The sequence below is a fragment of the Urtica dioica genome, chromosome 9 (assembly GCF_054948205.1).
Source record: "Urtica dioica subsp. dioica isolate 48M chromosome 9, U.dioica_male_clone48M_v1_H2, whole genome shotgun sequence".
Classification (NCBI taxonomy): Eukaryota; Viridiplantae; Streptophyta; class Magnoliopsida; order Rosales; family Urticaceae; genus Urtica; species Urtica dioica.
The window spans coordinates 19,003,382-19,028,110 of NC_142764.1; the positions used below are offsets into that span (position 1 = coordinate 19,003,382).

Below are 24,729 nucleotides of genomic sequence, written 5' to 3' on the forward strand. Positions count from 1 at the left end.
CTTTTCCTGTTAGGCTTTCGCCGGACCTTGCTTGTTTGAGAGTTGTTTCTCTTAAGTCTTGCTTGCGCCATGTGGATGCTTATTTGTGCGAGTATATGGTTTTTATTTTGGAGTCCCATTGTTATCCTTTTGGCTCTTTTTAGTCTTGCGTCTTGGTAAGGATCTCGTCGCCGCGAGTCCCTAGGTTGGCGTGGATGTCTTAGAGCTTTGAAACTACAGAATAGTTTTGAAACTAAAATTGATTTGTAAAATTATTAAAACTTATAAGCTTCAAAAAAAAATATAATCAAAATTACGATGTCAAAATTTGAAACATTATTAAAAAAATTGACAATTTATATAAAATAATTTATCACTTAAAAATATTTAATCATTAGAACCCAATACTTACAAAGTTTAACCATTTTATAAATTTATTAATTTTAATTGGCTCTATTGACACCTTAATAATAATATATATAAAAAATAAGGTGAAAATAATATTATTTTAATAATTGGCTCTACTTAATATGATAAACGGACCTAGAAATATCTGGAGGCCCAATAATGATATAAGAAGGTTTCAAAGTTTATCGGGTGAAGGAAAGAAGTGACAGCAAGGAAACAAAAGAGAATTGCTTCGCTGTAACAGTTTTCGTTTTCATATTCCAAACTTCGTGTCTCTCTTCTCTCTCCCCTTTCTTTTCTTCTTCACCCCTTCTTTTCCATTCCTTTCTCTTCAATTATTGTAAACAGACATAATTACGTATACAGATAAATATCTACGAACATAATATATATATACACATACACAAACAAAGTTTTACAATCCAAACCAAAGTTATTCTGATTTTGATTCTCTATCAAAATTTTCCATCTCTCTCCGATAATTTCGAATTCTCGTTGTTGTCGCTCGATTCGGCAGAGTGAGATCTCGGTGATTTTTTCTTTTGCGCTGATCCGATAATCAAGAACAAGAAAAGTTATGTCTTACGCGTATCTCTTCAAGTATATCATCATCGGCGATACCGGTAATTCCTACTTTATTTATTGAGATATTCTTAATTATTTGTGATCTCAGCATAAATGCCTTCAAATTTGTTGTCTACTGATCTAATTCTATATGAATTCACACGAATCACATGGTGTTTCTCGCATATTCGGTCGATCCACTTCAACTCCGAGTCCTGATTTTTCTTTTTATATATAATCGATAAGCTTGATTTCATATTGATCATACATATGGCTGTTATAGAGAAACCTATTAAGATGTGTATTAATTGCTTTCTTGTTGTTTTTTCTGGTTAAGGTGTTGGAAAATCATGCCTTCTTCTTCAGTTCACGGACAAGCGGTTTCAACCAGTTCATGATTTGACGATCGGAGTTGAGTTCGGGGCTAGGATGATCACAATCGACAATAAGCCTATTAAGCTCCAAATTTGGGACACGGTTTGTTCGCTTCTATTCTAACTGATCAGTATTACCATTTAAGCTCTGTGGCTTCAATTCCGTAGATAAAAGAAGAAGAACCAAAAAAAGAAAACATTAATGAATTTTATGTGCAATCTCAGGCTGGTCAAGAGTCATTTCGATCCATTACCAGGTCCTACTACAGAGGCGCTGCTGGGGCTTTGCTTGTCTATGATATCACCAGGTATAATTTACTTTTGCTTACAACTGTTCATCACTGCAGTGTTTCTCTATACGATTGGGAATTTAGCTGGCTAAATTGAAGAATGTTATAGGAACTGGGAATATTGGTATTAAGGAAATATTCATATCAGGAATCTCTTCATTCGTATTAAGAATCTCTTCCTTGCACTAATCTCTCACACAATTTTGATGATGCTCTCCAATATCAATCCCTCTTATTTATAAGCTAATTTAACTTAGTATTCTATAATAACATAGACCCCTTATTTATCTACTTTGTATTATAATATCCTTCCTAATTAAATGCCTTAAGGTTATGGCAGTTTTTCTTATTGTGGCTAGTTATAGTTGGTTGGTTTGTTAAGATAAACTTTGATGATAAATCATAGGAGGGAGACTTTTAACCACTTGGCAAGCTGGCTGGAAGATGCGAGGCAGCACGCTAATGCGAACATGTCGATAATGTTGATCGGCAACAAGTGTGATCTCGCTCACAGAAGGGCCGTGAGCACCGAGGAAGGAGAGCAGTTTGCCAAGGAACATGGTTTGATCTTCATGGAAGCCTCGGCTAAAACTGCCCAGAACGTCGAGGAGGTAACTGGCTACGCGGATGAAAATAATTGTATTACTATGGATTTGATTTGTAGATAGAGACGCAGTTTCATGATGCATCGTAAATTTTCTCAAACCATCTATGAGGCTAATAAGTTTTTTACTTTGTTTTTTTGAGGGGTTCAGGCGTTTATCAAAACAGCTGCTACCATATACAAGAAGATTCAAGATGGTGTCTTTGATGTCTCAAATGAGGTAAAGCTGTTTATTTTCACTTGACACTATAGTAGCATGACACTAAGCTTTTTATATTTATTTTTTTCCTTTGGGTTATGTTACTTTGTATTTGTTCGAATCGAAAGGAATACCTCTTAGAAAATCTAATCGACCCAGTATGTGTTTTAGTTTTTTACGATTGACTGTGGAATCCTTTAAGGGTGAGTCTGATACCCCTTATTCTTAATGATTTTTGCAGTCCCACGGAATCAAAGTCGGGTACGGTGGAATCCCGGGACCATCAGGGGGAAGAGATGGGTCGTCCTCTCAAGCGGGAGGTTGTTGCAATTGAAAAACGACTTCTTTTAGTTTCCAAGGAAGACAAAACCAGTCTAGTTCTGTCGTTTATATTCTTTGTCTCCTTTTTCCTTTTGTGTCTGGTCTCTGAAGTAGTACCGCGACGATTCTCTTGTGCTCAGAAACGTATAAAAAGATGTACAAGTCTACTCTTGTGGTTTTCATTTGATTGTAAATCTTGCTTTGTTTCATTTTTTTAATGGTATTGACGCTTGTGAATAACATGGATAAGAAGCAGCCATCTTTCCCTTTCTGTGTAGATTTTGGAGGCGAAAAGAGAAAGAAAATAAAATAAAATCTTAGTGTAGCCCTAGAAAATGGGACTTTCCCATTAAATTAAAAGGATGTTTAGTTAAAATGGTTTATTAAACTTAAGATGGACGGTGCATATGTAGTAATCTATATTTAGAAGCACAAGGTAAATATCATGGATAGGGATGGATTAGAGAAGATATTAACTTAATCCATCCATAGCCAACTCTTGTTCCCTTTAATTTTATAGACCTTATAAGACAAGCAAATGGGATTTTGAAAACCGGGGTTAATCAATTTTGGCGAAATTGAGGTTGAGGAAGTACAGATTCTAAGTCAATTGTTTTGAAAAATCAATATTGTTAATCGCGTTTTTGGATTAGCATTTAAAATCGTACGTGGCTCGACTTAGGGCCGGATCCTATGATCGCACATAGGTTAGCTGTAGTGAAGTTCTTCTTTTCTCATTGTTTTGGTCTTGTCGATGAGTCTCCTTTGTGTCTCGTATTCGTTCTGCTCGTCTCGCTTTTCGGATCTTCGAGTCTTCGGGTCTTTGGGTCTTCAGCTTTCGGATCTTCGAGTCTTCGCGTTCTTCGTTGAGTTATCGGGATTTCGATTTTTCGATTCTTCAACTCTTTGAATTTCTCTCCGATACCTTTCCTTCAACCCGTGAAACTTCTCTTGAATCATCGCCTTCAACCCTTCGATCTCTTCTCCGAGTCTTCACGTCATCATGTTCTTTGTTGGAATAAAAGGTGTTAAAGAGCATTTAATACCTTGTATTTAGCTGATTTGTGGCTAAGTTTTGAGTGGGGTTCACTCATCATAATTGATTAATTCTAGCGCATTCTTATTCCTCGTTGCGACGGGTATAAGATTGTATATTTATTCGCCAAAATCAATGCTATATTGAATGAGAAATTGATGCTCAAAGTGTGTTGAAAAATATCAATATTGGTGAAGGAAAGTGAATGTGTTGTGGTTGAGTGGACATACAAGAGTACCACGTGGAAGAGATATATGGACTTTATGTCAGCTTATATACCAATTTTGGTCAAAAGAGTTTGGGTTCCCAAGAGTGACCCAGTTTTGTAATTGGGCTACGGTTTATGCTTTGTACCGTGCATCTAAGGCCTTCATAGCGAGCTTTGAATGTCCATAACGTACATTAACACTGTTGTTATTGTATGAACATTTTCAAACATTGTAACCGTGCCTTAATGACTGTGGTTATTGCTGAACGATTTTGGACTTTGGCTTTACCTATATAAAGAGATCGTATTCTCTCATTTGAGCACATTGAAGCAAACCTTCAAACAATTTCCTCTCTCCCTCAAGAAATTCGAGTTTGTTTTTTCTTTGCAGTCCGGTGGTAGATTCTGACATAAAGTTCTACTCGCCGGAGTCATACGATGTGGTGCACCGTCCGTCTCATCATTGTTGTATCCTGGGAAGCTCTTGCTCGTTATTTTCAGCACTCGGTGGGAGAACAATATTATTTTAAGGAGATCTCTAACGATCCCCGATGATACACTTTGTTTTTCCTTTTTCTCGTTAAGGTTTTGTGTGTCATTTCTTTTAATCGGTTAAATATTCAGTCTACGTTTTTCTTTGTTTTATTATCTCATTTTCGTTGATGATTATTTTCAAAGAATTTTTGCAAATTGTATTTTATCTCGTAATTATTTATTTAATTACTCTGACATTCTTCGCGTTTCTCGTCGTATCTTTGGATCTCCGAGTCGTTCTTAGATCTTCAAGTCCTTCTTGTTCATCGTTGAGTCTTCGGATCCTCACACCTTCACCTAAGCAGAAGAAAACATCAATCTAGAGGGACGCATAGAGTTTTTCTTCAACGCGCGCTCCGACGCTCAACATTAGTCGTGTTATATTGTGTTTTTAGTGAACGATTTGTGATGTGTCTATATTTCTAGAGAGAGAAAGTTGTGGTGTCAATTGTATAAAGTTTTGAGAAGTTGAGAGAACTTACCATTTGGATGACAATGGGATGGGTATATATAGAGACTTGAGACTTTCCTTGGTTATAAGTTGAACGCAAGAGAGGTTGAATGCAAGTTTTGCTTTGTGGTAAGTGGGGTTGGCGGCAAGACCACTCTTGGTGGGTTTAGTTGGAGGAACATGAAGAGAATGGGTTGGTGGCAAGGAACCTTGTGCAGGTTGGCGGCATGGTGGAGATGGTGGCAAGGCTTGTTTTGTGCCTAAAATAGATTGAAGGCAAGGTTCATTTGGTGGCCGAAATGAGTTGAATGCAAAAATTATTTTGCAGCCAAAATTGGTTGGCGCCAAGGCTCATTTGGGGACCAAAATGATTAAAAGCAAACCTCATTTGGTGGCTAAAATGAATTGAAGGCAAACCTTATTTAGTGGCCAAATTGGGTTGTCGGAAAGGCTTAATTAATGGCTAAATACTAGTACAAAAAAGACCTTTGTGTGCGACTTTTTTCGCACCCAAAGGTCAATTTTCGCACACAAAGATATCTTTGGGTGCGACTTTTCCGCACCGGAAAGTCCGCATCTAAAAGTCTTGGGTGCGACATTTAGGTGCGACTTTCCGCACTTAAAGTCGCACCTAAAATGTCACCAAAATCCATGGAAAAGGCGGGTAAAAGAGCATTGGGTGGGTGCGACTTTGTCGCATCCGATACTTTCCCGCCATGACAAGAAATAATGCTTTAGACGTCACTCTATTATAAAGTGACTTTAAATCTTTGAAAAACGTAATTATTATCAATGCTTTAGTTGTCACCTGATTTAAAAGTGACTTCGATTCTTAATTTATTTATATATAAAAAAAATTAAATACATTCACACAAACTCACAGGCTCTCAAACAAATAAATTAAGCTTAGTCTCAAACAATTAAATACATCTAATAAAAAGTTATAGGAAACTGCCAACTTATTGAATCAACTACAAGAACAAAAACAAATATTGACTAATTTTGCATATATATCACTTTCACAAATTTATTCAAAACCAGTTTGTCATAATATTGTCCTTTTAGTTGCTGTTAGTTTCAGAACTTGACATAAATGTTAAAAGTATCGTCCTATATGTTGCTCTCAGTTTCATATATACAAGATACACCGGAAGCATCCTCATGATTTTCTCCGTCCCATGATCTTTGCACCAAAACTGTCACGTAGTACTACACCTCCAATAATCTGTAAATATTCAACACCATTCAAATCACTAATGAATTAACTAATCAAACTGCAAAAGAGTGCATAACAAAGAGAATAGAATATTAAACCAGTGTGAATATCTGCCAATGTTCAACAATCCTGTAGCTTTGCCCCAACCATGTAGCTTTGCCGAGGCTAACCATTAACTCGGCCGAGACATCATTCGAGAGAAAAATCTCAACCGAATTTCGAATCATCACGGAACGTAAAAAAAAAAAAACTTACTCAAGAAATCCTAAAACACTCCTGAATCATCAAACTAATCTAAGAAATTAAAAGCCCCAAATCATAATTCCTCAACCCTAATTTTTTTCCAATTTTTGGCCAAAAATTCAAACACACGCTCAGAATTCCCAGCTTTAAAACCTTGTTTTCAAAAATTAATAACTCACTCAAATCTCAACGGAATTACACGTTCTTGGTCATTTTAGAAAGCCCATAACGTCTACTTTCCAGGAAATATATCAACAAATCCAAATTAAATAGGTACCGAACTGCTCACGTCAATTTACAGAGGCTGTTCAAATAGTTCTAACCTGACTAAATTTCAAATCATTCAAAATACAAAAACAACCTTGAGGGATCAATTTCAACTACAAATACGATCACAAACTCACTTCAAGAATCATCAATTTCATTCAGAATAAAAAAGCCCTAAATCCACTTCATGAACCCTAATCCAAAAATCAATCCGGACAAGCTACTCACCTTGATTCCGTGATTTTCACGCTGTCCGACGGTCCCTCACTCTTTTTCCGGCGCTCGTCCTCGGTCGGCGTGCTCCGGTGACTCGCGGTGGTTCTCCTCGTCACAGCCGGAGCGTGCGTGGTGGAGTTCGGGGCTCACTCGGGTTGTGCTGGTGGCCGAGCTCTTCCTCCGCGAGCTCACCACGCTCTCCTTCTCAGCCTCTCTCTCGCTCGATCCCTCTACTTCGTTCCGATTGAGGTCAACAATAGTGAGGACCGGAGAAGATGAGAGATATATATAGTGAGCTGGATAGAGAGAATGTAAGAGAGAGAGTAGGATAGAGAGAGCGAGAGAGAATGAGAGAAGACTTACCGGCCGGAGAGGCTATCTGACCAAGGTGGAACGACGGTCGAGCTTAGGCGGCGAAGAGGACCAGAGAAATCGAGAGTGAGAGCGTGAGAGAGATAGAAAAAAGCTCAGACTGAATTTTTTTTTTATAACATGACCTAGAATTTGGGTGCGAAAGTCGCACCCAATAGACCTTTTGGGTGCGAAAAGTCGCACCCAATGTTTTGACAGGTCAAAATTTTATACAAAAGGGGGGAAAAAGACCGCTTAAAACATTTGGACTTTTGGGTGCAACAAAGTCGCACACAAAATATTAATGAACTTTTGGGTGCGACTTTTCGCACCCAAATTTAAAAAAATCAGCGAAATATTTTAGTTGCTTCAATGTCTTTTGGATGCGACTTTTCGCACCCGAAAGTCTTTTTTGGTGCGACTTTTAGGTGCGAAAAGTCGCACCCAAAAATCATCCGCACCGAAATATTGTATTTGTAGTAGTGAAAATGAGTTGAAGAAAAAACCTATTTTGTGGCCAAAATGGGTTGGCAGCAAGGCATATGTTTGGTGGCAAAAATGGGTTGGCGGCAAGGCTCATTTGGTGGCAAAAATGAGTTGAAGGCAAATCTCATTTGGTGGCTAAAATAAGTTGAAGGCAAACCTTATTTATTGGCCAAATTAGGTTGGTTGCAATGTTTGTTTAGTGGTTAAAATGAGTTTAAGGTAAAGCTCATTTTATGGCCAAAATGGGTTGGCGCCAAGGCATGTTTGGTGACAAAAATGAGTTAATGGAAAACTTCATTTGATGGTTAAAATGAGTTGAAGGTAAACCTTATTTAGTGGCCAAGTTAGATTGGCGGCAAGGCATGTTTGGTGGCCAAAATGAGTTGAAGCAAAGCTTATTTTGCAGCCAAAATGGGTTGGCGGCAAGGCATGTGTGGTGGCCAAAATGAGTTGAAGGCAAACCTCATTTGATGGTTAAAATGAGTTGAAGGAAAACCTTATTTAGTGGCCAAATCAGGATGGAGGCAAGGCATGTTTGGTGGACAAAATGAGTTGAAGGCAAAACTCATTTAGTGGCCAAATTGAGTTGGCGGCAAGGCATGTTTGGTGCCCAAAATGAGTTGAAGGCAAAACTCATTTAGTGGCCAAATTAGGTTGGCGGCAAGGCTCATTTGATGAACAAAATGAGTTGAAGGCAAACATTGTTTAGTTACCAAATTGAGTTGGCGGCAAAGTGTCTTGGTGGCATGGCTTGGAGTTTTTGTCAAAGAGTTGAGCTTGAAAGCTTAATTTTTGATAGTTTCATTTGAAAGCTTGTTTGAGAGACATCTTGTGAGTCTTGATATGGAGCTTGGCATGTGAGTTTGTGAGCTTGAATTTGAGTCGTAGTGTGGACTCAAGAACTGTCTCGAGCCGTCTTGTGAATTGTCTCGTTAACAAGGTGTTCTAAAATGTGATTTCAGACCTTTAAGAACGTTTGGGGCTCAGCCTTCCTAGCTGCTTGGGGCTCATCTTTTTGAGTTGTTTGGGGCTCTACCCTCAAAGTCACTTAGGGCTCAAAGCCGTTTGGGGCTCCGCCTTCAGAACCGTTTTGTGGCTCAGCTTTCAGAGCTGTTTCTAGCTTAGCCTTCAAAGCAGTTTAGGGCTCCGCCTTCATAACCGTTTTGTTGCTCAGCCTTTAAAACCGTTTAGGGTTTAGCCTTAAGAGCTGTTTGGGGCTCAACCTTCAGAGCCATCTGAGATTTAGCCTTCAAAGTTGTTTGAGTCATTTTTTCTTGAGCCGTTTACTAGTCGTTTTTTTCCTTCAGATTGTCGTTTTGTGGCTCAGCCTTATGAACAGTTTTGTGGCTCAGCCTTCAGAGTCGTGTGAGGCTCTGCCTTCGGAACTGTTTTGTGGCTCAGCCTTGGGTCTTTGCTTTCAGAGTTATTTGAGTCTTAACTTTCATAATTGTTTGAGGTTTAGATTTCAGAGTTGTTTGAACCGTTTTTCTTCAAACTTTTACTTATTCGTTTGTTGTTTGAGTTATTTTTTTCGAAACTTTTACTTATCGTTATTTAGTTAGTTAAGATTGTCATTTTTCACGCCGTACACACAACATTATTTCTTTTTCTTGTTCGTCACATGAGCATTAACTATGAGCTTGTTGAGCCAACAGAAAGACATTAATTATGTGATCAACTAATTAACAATTCTCTTTGCCGTAATAAAGGTCGATGGAATCTCTTGTCGGGATGGGATTCACATGCATGTATTATTATTAATAATATCATTATTATTATTGATTCTCTCGTTACACGTCGGATCACTGAGATTCATGATTTTAGTAAAGAGCATTCCTTTGGGTCTCCCTTTTTTTTTAACTCTCGCCATAACGTTCACGTGATAGAGTGTATCTCCATATGTCAATCACTTTTTTTAGAGGGTTTTTACTTTTAACTTCGCAGGTTGTTTCGAAGCTTTGTGTCAGGTCTCTTTTGTGAGAGTGAGAAAGTGAGTTCATTGGATTTGGGTTACCGTGGAAGTTGGGAAAGAACACCTAACTCTATTAGCTGTGCTTTTGTCAGGAATCGAAACCGTGGATTCCTTTTCCGATCTGTATATGGAAAATAAGATTCATATTCACTCCACCATATCACAACACATGTTTAATCTAATCTTTAGCCCACTCCAATTCTCTGTAACTAAGCATATAATTAAAACGCAGTTTGGTTGGTTTGGCGGCTTTAAAATATACTCCATATTCTCCGATCTCGGTTGCTAAGAAGCTTTTGCTGTCCAATTGCTGTCAAGTTCTCCATTAATAATAATGTTTTCTTCACAGTAAAATTCATAAACAAAGAATCCATTTTTTTTTTTAAATTCATTTTCTTGTTTACCTCAGATTGTCGGATTTAATAAATAACTAGTCATCGTCCACTATTGGTCGTCACTCATTGTCCAACTCCAACTAGAGAAAAGAGAAGGAAAGAAACAAACATCGTTACTTTACTCTCTAGATTTTCTTTGGGACATTCATTTCATTCAATCGAAAAGCAAAGTTCTAATTAAGAATCAAGAGAGGCCAAAAAAAAAGAAAAAAAATTATATCCAAAACCAAAATCATATCCGTTGTATTTCTCTACAATGATAGTACATCAGTAATTAGTATTTACCGTGGATACAGTATATACACAGGTATATATAGTTATATACATATATTGATGGCTAATAATCAAATACCAAACTTTCATCACCATCAGAAGATTCAGAACCAGAATAACAACCAAACAGGTATTAATTTTGGTATCCAAAACCTCCTCAAGCCCTCACTCTCTTCTGGTCCCACATTCCCTGTCCCCAGCAACCCTCCTCCTTCGCAATTTCCGACGACCTCGTCGTCTTCTTTCCCTCCGGCGAGCCCTAGGCCGATCCCCGCCTCCGGAGCCCGATCGACGGCTCTCGTTCCGCCTCCGATGGCGCCGAGCCGGAAGGCTCCGAGAGGGAGGCACTTGATCGGAGAGCGCGTGGTGTACGACGTCGACGTTAGGCTCTCCGGCGAGGCTCAGCCTGAGCTCGAAGTCACTCCGATCACGAAGTACACCTCCGATGCGACGCTCCTCTACGGCCGCCAGATTGCCGTGAACCGGTCCTACATAGGCTACGGACTCAAGCCTGGTTCGATTAGGGTTCTTGATATGAACACTGCCCTCAGAGCTCTGCTTCGAGGCCACACTGAGGTTCGTTCTTTCATCTTAGCGATCCTCCGATTGATTCATACTCGTTTTGATTTGATGCAAAATAATATATAATTAAAAAGTAAGATCCTGCTCTGCATTCATTTTGTGGCATTGGTTTTTTTTTTTTTTTTTTTATTATCAAATCTGTTTGTGTCACTGGTTCAGAGTTGTGAGTGAGATCATAAACGTGTTGTTATTGTTACTGTTGTTATCAGAGAGTGACAGACATGGCTTTCTTTGCCGAAGAAGTACCACTTTTGGCCAGGTAAGTTTATGGTTGGATATTTCAATGCTTTGTCACGAGCTTCTTGTGGGTTGTGTAAAGTTGTTTCCTTTTTCCTCTATAGTGCGAGCGTGGATGGGCTGATTATCATATGGAAGATTGTTGAAGGCAAAGATGAGGAAGACAAGCCTCAAATTTCCGAGAAGATTGTTCTTGCCATCAAGATTGTGGGACCCGCTATTCCCGTTCATCCCCGGCTGTGCTGGCATCCTCACAAGCAGGTAAAGAACAGGTTTGGGCTCTTTTTGGCTTGATTTTTCGATATGTAATTTGATTGGCAGAGAGTTTATGTTACAGGAAATCTTGATGGTAGCGATTGGAAACTGCATTCTGAAGATCGATACGTTGAGAGTGGGAAGAGGCAAAAAGAATCCTCCGCAGACGTTTATTCTGTGCGCTATTGATAAATTGATTGGCGGGGTCACATTAGTCGGTAAGCACGATGGTGAAATTACTGACCTGTCTATGAGTCAATGGATGATGACCCGCTTAGCTTCAGCCTCATTGGATGGTGTGGTTAGTGTTTCATCTGTTCTTTTCTTCACTGATAACAACTCAATATTTTGTATTTTCTTTCTCCGCCTAGCTAGTGAGTATTTCGAAGATCAATATCGTGCTGATACTTCCATTTTTCTACCACAACCCTTTTGCCATAAAGAAACATTAATGAAGTTAAAGTAAGCAGTCAATACCGGGCAATATGGAAGAAACCAGAACTAAACTTTATGTGGAAATTTTTAACCAAATGGTGCAAACATTCGTCTACTTTCTTATTGGATTGTGTCACGGCTTTGTTAGATCGTTGTTGCTAAATTGGTTAGTTGAGCCGTTACATGGACTGTTAGCTGATAAGAATGTGCTCTTTGTAAATGTTTGTGTTTTTCCTCCAAATGTAGAAGATAAAGAAGACTAATATTATTAGGTTACGTTATCTGTGATCACTGGTGAAACTTCTGCAGGGATCTTGTAACTGACGATTACTTTATGAATTTTCTCCCATGACAGGTTAAGATTTGGGCAGATGGTAAAGCAGCGCCAATAACTGTAATCCGACCACACGATGGCCTTGCTGTCAATTCGGTGACATTCTTGACATCTCCTCACCAGCCTGATCATATTGTGCTTCTCACTGCGGTATAAACTACTTCATTTTTCTATTGTATGGAATGTGTTGTAGGAGTCTCGAGTCTTTCTTGATCGCTCTATGTCTTGGATGGCCATACTCACCGCAAGAGCTTTGATATTCTTTCAAGAGTTTTTAATTCTAGTTTATGAAACTAGGGTATTGCTGGCGAATTCTTCTAAAGAAAAATGCTAGAAGAAAAGAGAAAAAATGTGATATTTAATAAAAATCGCTTCTTAGTTGAATATGGAATATTTAAAGATGAAGAATATGGAATAGATAAAGTAAATCATGTCTAAATTGTGGTTTAAAATTTTTCCTTGTTTTTTTTTTCCTTTTTAAAAATAATAGAAAAAGTAGTTCAGATTTTAAATTTTTTTCCCCCTCAATAAATACTGGTTCCAAACAAAGGTGTAGACTTGCTGAACTGTTAATTATTGTGTTTCCCGATGTATAGGGTCCATTGAATACGGAAGTGAAACTGTGGACCTCCACGAGCGAGGAGGGATGGCTCTTACCTAGTGAGACTGAATCGTGGCAGTGTACTGAGACTTTGGAAATAGTTAGCTCTGCACAACCGAAACTCGAAGATGCTTTCTTTAACCAAATTGTCGTATTGCCTCGGGTGGGCATGGTTTTACTTGCAAATTCCAAAAAGAATACCATATATGCTGTGCACATTGAGTATGGACCGAACCCAGCCGCGACCCGCATGGATTACATTTCTGAGTTTTCCGTTGCGATGCCCATTCTGAGTCTTTCTGGGACAAGTGTTTCCTTACCGGATGGAAGTCATGTGATTCAGATCAACTGTGTCCAAACACAGGCTATTCAGCAGTATGCACTGAGCTTGTCTCAGTGCCTACCACCGCCAATAGAGAATGTTGAATTGGAGAAGTCAAAGTCCGCCAACTCTCATACCGTCCAAGAAACTTTGTCTTACTCAACAAACCATCTTGAGAAAACTTCATCTGATAGTTCAGTCGAGATATCTTCTTCGGTAATGAATCCAACGAGTGACAATCCTCGAAAGAATGATAATGATGTTGCACGGTACGAAACGCCTTCCGTTCCCAAGCCAACTGCTACGGCTTTGAAACACCCAGCTCACCTTATAACTCCGGCGGAAATACTATCCACCACTGTTTTGGCTTCTGACAGGAGTTCTTCAGATGTGAAGATTCAAGATGTCGTGACGGACAATGACAGAGCGACCGTCGCTGTAGTGGCTGAAAATGCTCGCGAAAAAGGCACTGCATCTAATACAAATGATGAGGATGAGAGTCGTGGAGGAGAACCTCAAGCTGTTGCTCAGAAAAAGGATAGAGTCTTTAACTCACAAGCTTGTGGTGTTAACTTCAGAACATTTGATATTGCTCGAGAGATGGCGAAAGATGTCTCTCCTAAGGCTGATGAATCAGAAGGCCCTTTGAGAATTTCTGACCAGGCTTCCAAAGGACAAAATCAGAAAGGGAAAAACTCTCAGCCGTCTGGTCCATCCTCTTCTTCCCCTAGTCCTCTTAACTTCACGGGGTCATCCAATGAACCTGATCATGGCTGTTCAGATATCACCCCGGCAGACTCTACCTTGCCCCAGTTATCAGATATAAAGGCTATGCTAGATCAGGTAACTTTTCGGAATGTTTCCATCTTATTACAGGTTAAATTATGAGCTTTCTACTTTTACTGATCAGTTATACAAATGACAATTTATGTTTGCGTCTTTCCCGAATTTCTTGTGTGTCTTTCTTGACTAGTTAATCGGTGTCATTCTTGTGAATATTCTTTTCACCACAAGTGCATTTGACATTGGAACTGGATGAAGCTTTTGAAACTGTAAATTTGCTATGTTTTATCTAAGTGATTCATGTGCTTGTCTGATCTTTCCATGGATCTGATAAGCCTTTAAAACAATTTTCTTATGTTAGGCAGAATAAACGAGGGGGTGAACAAGGGCAGAAAGGTAATTACTTATTTTCTGTTTAAAGGAAAACAATCTGTGATTGGTTAGTACTAGCAAGGGTACATTATATTTCTGTTTTGTAATAATTTGTTTTTGTACTCGGTCTAACAATTTAATAACACTTTTCCCATCTTCTCTATCTCTCTGTATCGGACTATCTTACAAAGTAAAGCTGTAATCTACGAGGATCATGTCACTGGAAGAATTTAAAGACTTTTCTGCTTTGCTAGAAAATTTAGAAACCATAGTTCTCCTATATTAAGGTCATGTAACCTTATGAGTACTAACAATTGTTCCGTACTGCAGTTACTCGGTGGGCAACAAAAGCTGCAGAAACAAATGAGTGAATTGGTTTCAGGCCCATTTACCAAAGAAGGCAAACGGCTAGAGGGATCCTTGAACCAGAACATGGAAAAAATTGTCAAGGCGAACTTGGATGCGTTATGGGCTCACTTCCAAGAAGAAAATGCTAAGCAAGCTAAGGTGGAAGAAGACCGTGCTCAGCAATTAACGAACCTGGTCACAAATTGTGTGAGCCGAGACTTGCCAGCCATGGTAGAGAAAAGTGTCAAGAAGGAACTAGCTGCCATTGGACCAGTCATAGCTCGTTCGATGACTCAAATCATGGAGAAGAGTATATCTGCGGCTATCACTGAATCTTTCCAGGTACTACAATCAATCTTTTGAGCTCTCGCCATCTAAGGAACTTGGATCCTTTTGGGTCTTGTAAGGTGCTTTGTAAAAAAAAAAAATTGGTGAGATATTCATGATACTTGAAAAAAAGTTTGATCTCATTGATTGCATTTTACAGTAGACTAGAAGAGAGTCCAACTGATGGTTTTGCTTCTTTTATTTATTTATTTTTTTTTCTGAACAACATCATTTATTTCTTTCTGCAGAAAGGATTAGGAGATAAAACAGTGGCTCAATTGGAGAAATCAGTGAGTTCAAAAGTTGAATCAACATTGGCTAAGCATATACAATCACAATTTCAAACTTCTGGGAAGCAAGCTCTACAGGTTAGGCCTAGTTCTTGAAGACACCACTATGACTTTATTTTTCTCTATTATTAACTTGGACTTTGGTCATATGTTGAAAGTGACGGTAAAATTCATATATACAGCTTTTGAATTACTTTAAAGTTATGTAGCAATTTCTGCTTTGATAAAATTTCTGTAATGTTCATTGCAGGATGCGCTGAAGACAAGTTTGGAAGCTTCTATTATTCCTGCGTTTGAGGCGTCGTGTAAAAATATGTTTGAACAAGTTGATGCTGCGTTTCAGAAAGGGTTTGTCGAACATTCAAGTACCGCTCACCAGCAGTTTCAGTCCACGCATTCTTCACTCGCTGTTGCTCTCAGGGTACACACTCACTCCCATGCTTTTAAACATCAGAGATACATGTTCTTTTGCAATATTTTTTTGCAAATTCAAAACCATTACGAACTTGCTTCTCGGAAAAAGATATCGACAAAGTTCTTTTTCTACAATCTCGCTTTAGTTATCATTTTACTTTTGATTTCATTTCCATATTTGTTACAACCCCTTGGGTAAAAAAAACTCGTCCCCCAAAATCAAGAGGTTATAAACTCACATACTATGTGGCACTCTCACATTTTTCAGGAGGCAATTAATTCAGCATCGACGGTAACACGAACATTAAGCGGAGAGTTAGCTGATGGTCAGCGAAAGCTGTTAGCCCTTGCAGCTGCCGGTGCCACCTCGAAATCAGGAACTCCATTGTTATCGCAGCTAAGCAACGGATCGCTGGCTGATTCAGCACCTATTGACCCGCTGAAAGAATTGTCTAGGATCATTTCCGAGCGCAAATTCGAGGAAGCCTTCACTGCAGCTTTGCAGAAATCAGATGTCTCCATAGTGTCTTGGCTGTGCTCTCAGGTATTTTCAATGCTTGTGCTCATTTTCTTTTCATTTTTCCGCTTGAAAATGAGTTTCATTAGGCGAACTTGTTCTTGTATTTGTTGTCAGGTTGATTTGCAGGGAATGTTGTTGGCCACACCACTGCCTCTAAGCCAAGGTGTTCTGTTGGCTCTTCTCCAGCAACTTTCTTGTGACATAAGCAACGATACGCAGAGAAAGATCGGATGGATGACCGAAGTGGCTGTTGCCATTGACCCCGCTGATCCGTCTATCTCGGTCCACGTTCGGCCGATATTTGAGCAAGTCTATCAGATTCTGTCTCATCACCGGAATCTCCCCGCCACCTCGGTTTCCGATGCCAACACCATTCGCCTTCTCATGCACGTTATCAACTCTGTAGTCATGAGCTGTAAATGATTTCTCTACCTCTGAACATTGTTTGTGCAACTTGTATTTTGTATAGAAAAATCCTAGGGAAAATAAATTCAGTTGTGGTGAGAATAATCTTCTAGGTATTTCCATTATGTGTATAAAATATAATAAAAATAGCGGGTTAATGTTTTCAATTTTCATTGCTCTTCCTTTCTTCCTTTTTTCACTGTCCCAAGTACCATTATTTATCTAATGTCGTTTTTAATATAACTTATATTGTTTCACGTGTTAAGATTTCTGTAAAGAAAGAGAGAGAGAGAGAGAGAGAGACGAAAGTCATGAAAAACATTTTCAACTCGTTGAGCATTGACGGTGTTTTCTTCTCTTCTCGGCTTAGATTCTCCACCCTCGCTTCGTGGGAGTCTTTATTCGACAGTCCGAGGATTCTTGATTCGAGAGACGATTACGCTTCTCAGGTGATCCAAGAAAACCATTTTCTTCGCGAGAGCGAGAGCGGCCATGGAACCACTGGCCTACACGTACTGGACTTGATCAACCGTGGTTCCCTAAAGGCCGGTCGCTCTCTGTACAACCGTTTGCTAAAGATATGTACCGACTCGAGGAAGCTGAGACAAGGAATGATCGTCCACGCCCACGTGTCAAGATCCGAGTTCAGGTCCGACGTCGTGTTGAACAACACCATCGTCAACATGTACGCAAAAAGTGGCTACCTCGTCGACGCCCGCAAGGTGTTCGATGAAATGCCTATGAAAGACGTGGTGACATGGACCACGATGATCGCGGGCTATTCTCAGAACCACCAGACCGAGGAAGCTCTGGCATTGTTCCGTCCGATGCTACGGCAAGGAATGCAGCCGAACCAGTACACTCTGTCGAGCCTCATCAAGGCTTGTGGAGAGTCCGCGAAAGGAACGCAGAGGCAAAGGCATATCCACGCGTATGGTCTGAAACTCGGCTACGAATCGGACGTGTTCGTCGGAAGCTCGCTCGTCGACATGTACGCTCGGTCCGGAATGGTGTCCGAAGCTTGGTCGGTCTTTGCCGGTCTCACGAGCCGGAACGAGGTTTCGTGGAACGCTCTAATATCGGCCCACGCGAAAAGAGCCGAAGCCGAGCCAGCCCTCGGAGTCTACCGGAGTATGGTCAGGGAAGGGTTCCGAGCCACTCAGTTCACGTATTCCAGTCTCTGCACCGCCTTCGCTCGCTCCGGCCGGTCCGCGGAGAGAGCCAAATGGGTCCACGCGCACGTCATCAAATCCGGGCCCCGCCTCGTGTCCTTCGTCGCAAAGACCCTCCTCGAGATGTACGCAAAGTCCGGCTGCGTCGCAGACGCCGAGAAGATCTTCGCCAGGCTGGCGAGGCCCGACAACGACGTGGCGCCGTGGAACGCCTTGCTCGGGGCTTACGCTCAGCGCGGGCTCGGCGAGAAATCAGCGGAGACGTTCGACGAGATGATCAATAAGGTCGGGATCAAGCCCGACAAAGCGACGTTCCTCCATCTCCTCGAGGCCTGCAATAGGAAAGTGGAGCTCATGGACCGAGCTCGGAGATATTTCGAGTCGATGAAGGAGTACGATTTGGAGCCTGAGGTCCCACACTATTCGGCGATGGTGGAGCTTTTGGGCCGGGCCGGGCTAGAGGACGAGGCCCGAGAGTTCATGGGTCGATTGACGGAGGAGGTTGGGTCGAGAGTGAGGGCATTGGCGAGGGTGAAGGAGAAGGAACGGGCTTGCAGTTGGGTCGAGATTGGGAAGTCGGTGCACGTGTTTGTGGCGAGGGATTGCGAGTCTGAGAATACGGACGAGATTCGCGAGAGATTGAGCGGGAAAATCGGGTGCGACCGCGATGCAATTCACGTTCATCTGTTCACGGCCCGGAAAGGGAAAGGGAAAGAGAAGGATTTGCGGGAACACGGCGAGAAGCTCGCTACGGCGTTTGCTCTGATGAAAACGCCGCTCGGGTCGGCCATCCGTGTCAAGAAGATGAGTGAATGAATGAATGAATTTGGCATTGCCTGTTTTCAAGCCTGATTTGGTCATAAATTCACATATCTCTAGTCGGATCCCATTTTTTATTTTTTTATTTTTTTTACCGGTACTCGAGTTTTGTAAGCTCTGATACCATTTTAAGTATCATCCAATTCATTTTCGTATGAAAATTCAATAATAAAAAAAAATGTGAGGGTTAACAACACACCACCTTAATAAACCTTGTTAATTTCTTTCTCTGAATTGAGCTTATATAGATTTCAAGTAACTTTTCGAGGTAAAACTATGGTGACCGACCAGAAAATATCACTGGTAAGTGATTCTCAGTTTTTTAAATATTTATTTTTAAAACTTGGAGAAACTCAAGAAAGTTGGTGTAAGAGTATAAACTCCAATATATTAACCGATGATAAAATAAGGATGGTAAGGCATGTAAACTATGAGTGTTATGAATCTCAAATTCCTCTCGCTGTGAACGATTCCAGTCACATACTCACATTGGCAAAGAAGAAAATTGAATGTACGGTTTGGATCCTATGGAAGAAAATAGGAGGTATATTTTTTTTGTGGGCCCATGAAACCTTGGTGTTAATATTCCAACGCAAAGTTTTTATTTTATTTTTATAAAACAGAATTGGGGGATTCTACGGTCCATATCATAGATATGATACGGTAAATACATGCACGTTTTGTGCGCATAAAAACTCGTCAGAATTTGACGGTTCTGATTCTGTGGAATTCACGGTTTATCATTTTGTAACAAACACAGTCAATGTCAAAGTGCCACAAAGATACCTAATCCTAATATTCCCAATATTGCCGTGTTGAAATTCCTCAGCATTTTTTTTCCTTAAGTTGCAAAACGTATATTTTTCTCTCACTTTTTTCGGTGAACTCACGAAATGAGGAATGATATACGGTGACTGGGACGCGGCAGATTAGGGGAAAAAGGAATGGAGAGAAAAGAAAGGTTATAACTTGTAAGCAATCTCTCTCTCTCTCTCTCTCTCTCTCTCTCTCTCTCTCTCTCTCTCTCTCTCTCTCTCTCTCTCTCTCTCTCTCTCTCTCTCTCTCTGTATATCAGTTATAAGTGTATCATGGGAATGTCTAAATTGAGGCATTTATGGTGTGTTGGTAAGTCTGGTTTATACTTTATATATACATACACATGATAATCCCAATGTGTGTGTTAATAATTCATTTCTCTCTCTCTCTCTCTATCTTATTTTGGGGATTATTTTTGGCTGTGAGACTCTGTGAAACGAGAGAGAGAGAGAGAGAGAGAGAGAGAGAGAGAGAGAGAGAGAAGAGCGGGCAAAAAAGCGTGAGAAAGAGTAGTGTGTGGTTGAAGACGGTTTGGCTTAAAATGGCGTAGCGTAAGAGAAAAGCACTATAAATCATCATCTCTTAACCTAATAGCATATCTCTCTCTCTCTCGTCATCATTCTCTCCAGCAAAACAAACGTACGTTACAACACATTTTAGCTTTACATCCTCACACTCTCTCTCTTTTCTCTTTCAAACACTCTCTTTCTCTCCCTCTCTCACCTCAGGGCTCTCTAATAAGCTCTGTATGATTTCTTGTTGAATTCAAACTTTTTCCTTCCTCTTGGTAATTCGCTATCTTATCAAACAATTCTACAAATATTAATATTATCATTCACTCACTCCTTTTTCTCGTGTAGCAATTCATGGCATGCATATCACTTTTTCTTTCTTTTTTTTCCTTTTAACATCTTTTTGAAATACTAAAATAGTATTATATATATATATATGAAAAAAATGATTTGCTCACGATTTACAACCTACCTAGCTAGTCTTTGATGCGTTACATGCATGCTAATGAATTGACCTAATAAAAAAAATCATATCATGTATATATAGGTCAATTTTACTTTCGCAATACCTGACCTCTTTGTTTTCTCTCTTTCAGAATCCAATCAACAGAAATCAATGGATGAAGAGAGAAGGAAGAGAGTAAGATCAGATCAAGGAGAGCAAGACAACAATAAGAACACCAAACTCGCCAAGAGACCACAATCAGAACAACCGCTTTACGATCATCATCATCATAATAATCATAACGCAGTGTTCGACTTCCCGTGGCTGAAAGACGGGGTCGGGATTTCCAGATCCGAAGAATGGAAGCTCGAAGAAGACTCGTTCATGACTCAGCTCGGAGATTGGATCATGAGCAACAACGCCGACGAGTACTCTACTATAACCACCGCGACCGGGATCGAGTTCTCTTTTTCCAAGCAGCTCTTGTTGCCTGATCAGATGATCATCGGCGATCTCGATCCTGATTTTCCAGATGAAAAGTTCGATTGCGTCGACGAGCTATTCACATCATCGTCGCTCATCGAAGACGACTTTGGGTTCGACACAGACGAGAGTAATTTGGATTGCATTTGGACCGCAAATTTCCTTAACGAATAGGTAATATGTCTTGAATGTGTTCTTAATTTCAGATCATGTATAACTCGATCAAGTTTTAGTTTTAGGAAATGAAAAAAAAAAAAAAAAAAAAAAAAAAAAAAACTCGTATATAGTGGTAGTATCGAATATTTATAATAATAGGATTTTTCTTTCCTTCTTTCTTATAAATTCTATATATCATGGGATTATTTCCGATCTTCTGCCCCTTTATGTGTACACGTAACAAAAGTAAAGCCAAAACTAGGCGGAAATTTAGCGCAATCATGTTTGCGAATTTCAGATCATATATATAAGTCGATAAAATTTTAGTTTAAGGTGGAATGAAAAAAAAAAAAAAAAAAAAAAATATATATATATATATATATATATATAACTCATATTTATAGTACTCAACACTCTTATATAGGAATTTTTTTTTTTTTTTTTTTTTGTACCGTATATCGTGTGATTATTTCCAATGCTATGTTACTTATTATGTGTATACGTAACAAAAGAAAGCCAAAACTTCGGAGAAATATAGGGCAATAATCATGTCCTGTGTCGCAACTCACAAGTTAACGTTAAAGTTTATAGCCGTTGCAATCTAGAAGTATCATTGCATGGCCCTATGTAAAGATCGGCAAGTTTTTTTTTTATTAATATTATTAAAATTGGACCACTCAAGGGATGATGTTTGTGATGAAGTATATTTGTAGATAGGTATAAAGCGTTTCTTAATAAAGTCATTTCACTTTCATTAATTGTCATTTTTCTATAACATTAATACTATTAGACTAATGGTTGTGATAGTCAAATATGTTTGAAAATTCACTGTTTATGTTGAATTATTTTGGGGTACTATTAGCTATGATAGTCTCATGTTTGAAAATCAGGATGTCATATGATTTTAGCTGTTGAAGCAATGTTTGGTAATCCACGCATATAACTGCTTTGATTATCATTTTAACGTGACAGTGGGTATGAAGTCTTTTCTTGATTTAATCTGGGTTTATTTTTGTAGTCTTAATCAGAGGTTAATTAAGTATCATGTATAAATCACAAACAACCCATCATATCATCAACTACTAGCCAAAGATAAAAGATCCGGAAATTTTAAGTGTTTATCAATACCTATTCATGTGAGCATATGGGTGGTTGATATAATAATATAATGTTTTTTCTGTCTACGTTTATTTGCATGCCTAAGCTATCTCAAGCTAAGTCCCTTTGTTAAAATCACAGGAGATTTGTATCTCCAAAGGATTTAGTTGTGCTCGGTTTCAGTAGGCCTAATAGTGATCAGTACTAAGTTGAAGTTGATGGATAGAGAATATACAAACTTATAAGTAATTAATCAGCCAAAATTTAGAGATTTACTAAATAGTCAATGTTAATGTTAGTATCCTTCATTCACACACACGCAATTGTTTGTACCCAAATTAGAATCAATTTGGGTCAGACCCATGAAACTAACCCAATGAGGAATCAAGCTGAACTCTCAATTCGATGCCCCGAGAACGACTAGTTAGCCGAGTTGACCTTAATAAAGGTCAGTTAAGCTGTATTCACGAGCTCACCTTTATAAAGGTCAGCTCGCTCAGCAAATCATTCAATCGTCTCCCTGTAGACTCAGACAACGCACACTAACCGTAGCACAAACCCTTCAACCGTCCTATCCAGATCGGGTCAGAAGATGACACGTGACCTCTAAGAAATCGACGAGATCCAGATTCAACGCGTGACGTGACCTTAGAAGATCAGAGCTCGCCAACCACCTTTTGCAACTATAAATACGAGATCATATGGAGCATATTTCCACACGTGATCTTGTGCTCTTGAGCTCGTGATTTTGTAGCTTTCGACTTGTTTATCCCATTGTTCATCAATATCCATATTCAATAAAAAGGGCCAGAGCCACCCTTTTATCCATTTAATTTATGTCATTATTTTGGAATTGGACGTAATCTCATTGCGAAATTTTGAGGTCCATCTCTATAAATCTAAATCGACTCATTTTCATTACGAATAGTCGAGACTACTTTGAGGTGAATATTTTCACGTCAACAGTCAATTTTTTTGTAAATTTTTAATAAATAGCCATTATGATGATGTAGTATTATTTAGACGTTTTTAGCATTTCAATTATGCCCTTGGAGTATAATGATTTATTTATAATTATTAACGATTAAATTTATAATCATTAATGTTTTTGGCGTTTTTAATAAAATCTCGTGACTATTTAATTAAAATTTAACAAAAGTTGGTTATAAGGGAAATTTTGAATTTTTATATAACTATATATATCTAGAGAGCCCTAGAACATATATGCATATAATTTAATTAATTAATATATGGTTTTTTTTGCTTGATATAATAGGCTGTTTTCTTCCATATCTCAGTATAACCTAATAGTTTGTAGACTCGTGTTTTGTGTTTGGTTATTATTCACAGGTTTAATTACTTTTTATAAATTCGCTAGTTAATGATGTTTTAAATTAAATCGTGTATATTCAGTAGTTTATATACTATGCAGATTTTTTATTGAATCATATGCATGTATTCGACTGCGTTGACTTTTTAAATCAGTCTGTTTTTTAGCTACTTAAATTTAAATTTTATTTATTTATTTATTTATTAGTAACTAGCATTCTACCTTGTATTTATGTTATGCACGCATTAAATTGGGAGTTTTCTTTTTTAATCAAATACACGATTACTATCATTCACCATATTTTTTTTATGAAATTCCATGCTTATTAGTTTTCATACTTAATTTACATATTAATTCAAATGGGCGTTATATCATAATACTGATAACGTGAAAATTTTAAAATAATCAACATTTTATTAATAATTGATGAATAGCCATTGCAATTTATTAACCGATAGTATTGAACCGCTTTGTCTCCAATTTTCACTTTCTCGCCCATTTTCAATTTGGGAATATTTTTAGAAAAAAAAAAAAAAATCAAAAGCAATAGTCGTAGCTCATTTCTACTTCTTTCCTTTTTCAGTTTGCTATCCATACTTCTTATTCAGCTCCTAAACAAATGTCTTTCCTTTTTCGTCAAGCGTAGACAATTTTTTTTTCTCGATCAAATCAGCACAGAAACAGAAAGAGAAAGGGAAAAAAAATAAATGAAGAAGAACAAACTCCATACGACTGATTATCTACATCGATAATCATGATTAGCAACTGATAAAAAATAACATGTGTTTGTACATATTAACAGATTATTAACTACTCTTTTAACGTACACAATTTTTTTCTCGACCAAATCAACCTAGAAATATAAAGAAAAAAAAAAGAACAAAACTTCATACGATTGATGATCTACACTTATTATCATAGTTAGTAACTGATAATAGTACATGTGATAGTAGGGATTAAGCTATTACTGTTATAATATATACTAACAATTTTTATTTTTCGAGGGAAAATTTTATTAGCACCTGGATTTTTTACAATTACGAAGAACAATTATGGTTTAAAGAACAAAAGTCAAATTTCAAAATCGATGAGAGAGAGGAGCAAATTCAACACTTTCCCATAATTTTGGAAACAATTGCTTAACACAAACGACTGGTTCTACTAAAAAAGCAACAATAAATGAGACTCTTATATGATATTTACATTCAATTTAATAATTAATAATGATTTTGAATTTTATACAATGAAAACATGTGCGTTTAAACTGAAATTTAATTATTTAATTT

The 24,729-nt window shown here is 38.5% G+C and overlaps 3 protein-coding genes and 1 pseudogene across 6 annotated transcripts; all 4 read left to right on the forward strand.

The window, feature by feature from the left end:
* Nucleotides 1-585: 585 nt before the first annotated feature.
* LOC149385517 (ras-related protein RABB1c) lies at nucleotides 586-3,010 on the forward strand. The gene is made up of 6 exons (XM_089625535.1): nucleotides 586-1,010; nucleotides 1,289-1,428; nucleotides 1,551-1,633; nucleotides 2,022-2,226; nucleotides 2,371-2,439; nucleotides 2,660-3,010. The coding sequence occupies exons 1-6, from the start codon at nucleotides 965-967 to the stop codon at nucleotides 2,750-2,752; spliced, it is 636 nt and encodes a 211-aa protein (XP_089481661.1). The 5' UTR covers nucleotides 586-964; the 3' UTR covers nucleotides 2,753-3,010.
* Nucleotides 3,011-10,256: 7,246 nt separating this feature from the next.
* LOC149385518 (enhancer of mRNA-decapping protein 4-like) lies at nucleotides 10,257-16,855 on the forward strand. 2 transcript variants are annotated; one of them, XM_089625202.1, is made up of 12 exons: nucleotides 10,257-10,963; nucleotides 11,179-11,228; nucleotides 11,311-11,467; nucleotides 11,544-11,762; nucleotides 12,252-12,380; nucleotides 12,827-13,422; nucleotides 13,531-13,996; nucleotides 14,639-14,998; nucleotides 15,232-15,351; nucleotides 15,524-15,694; nucleotides 15,956-16,231; nucleotides 16,322-16,855. In XM_089625202.1, the coding sequence occupies exons 1-12, from the start codon at nucleotides 10,448-10,450 to the stop codon at nucleotides 16,628-16,630; spliced, it is 3,369 nt and encodes a 1,122-aa protein (XP_089481328.1). In that variant the 5' UTR covers nucleotides 10,257-10,447; the 3' UTR covers nucleotides 16,631-16,855. The 2 variants fall into 2 exon arrangements, with proteins under 2 accessions (XP_089481328.1, XP_089481327.1); XM_089625201.1 differs by having other exon boundaries at nucleotides 12,827-13,996.
* Nucleotides 16,856-16,866: 11 nt separating this feature from the next.
* On the forward strand, nucleotides 16,867-18,794 carry LOC149385519 (pentatricopeptide repeat-containing protein At3g24000, mitochondrial pseudogene; annotated as a pseudogene).
* A 517-nt stretch (nucleotides 18,795-19,311) lies between these two features.
* On the forward strand, nucleotides 19,312-21,344 carry LOC149385520 (uncharacterized). 3 transcript variants are annotated; one of them, XM_089626834.1, is made up of 2 exons: nucleotides 19,312-19,574; nucleotides 20,528-21,344. In XM_089626834.1, the coding sequence occupies exon 2, from the start codon at nucleotides 20,548-20,550 to the stop codon at nucleotides 21,031-21,033; it is 486 nt and encodes a 161-aa protein (XP_089482960.1). In that variant the 5' UTR covers nucleotides 19,312-19,574; nucleotides 20,528-20,547; the 3' UTR covers nucleotides 21,034-21,344. The 3 variants fall into 3 exon arrangements, with proteins under 3 accessions (XP_089482960.1, XP_089482959.1, XP_089482958.1); XM_089626833.1 differs by lacking the exon at nucleotides 19,312-19,574 and adding an exon at nucleotides 19,833-20,058; XM_089626832.1 differs by lacking the exon at nucleotides 19,312-19,574 and adding an exon at nucleotides 20,045-20,206.
* Nucleotides 21,345-24,729: the final 3,385 nt, after the last annotated feature.

Coding starts and splice junctions, on each gene's coding strand:
- LOC149385517 (XM_089625535.1), top strand. CDS start 965: ATGTCTTACGCGTATCTCTTCAAGTATATCATCATCGGCGATACCG. Junction 1,429..1,550: donor AGCTCCAAATTTGGGACACG/GTTTGTTCGCTT, acceptor GTGCAATCTCAG/GCTGGTCAAGAGTCATTTCG. Junction 2,440..2,659: donor TCTTTGATGTCTCAAATGAG/GTAAAGCTGTTT, acceptor TGATTTTTGCAG/TCCCACGGAATCAAAGTCGG.
- LOC149385518 (XM_089625201.1), top strand. CDS start 10,448: ATGGCTAATAATCAAATACCAAACTTTCATCACCATCAGAAGATTCAG. Junction 11,468..11,543: donor GCTGGCATCCTCACAAGCAG/GTAAAGAACAGG, acceptor TTTATGTTACAG/GAAATCTTGATGGTAGCGAT. Junction 14,999..15,231: donor CTATCACTGAATCTTTCCAG/GTACTACAATCA, acceptor TTCTTTCTGCAG/AAAGGATTAGGAGATAAAAC.
- LOC149385520 (XM_089626834.1), top strand. CDS start 20,548: ATGGATGAAGAGAGAAGGAAGAGAGTAAGATCAGATCAAGGAGAGCAA.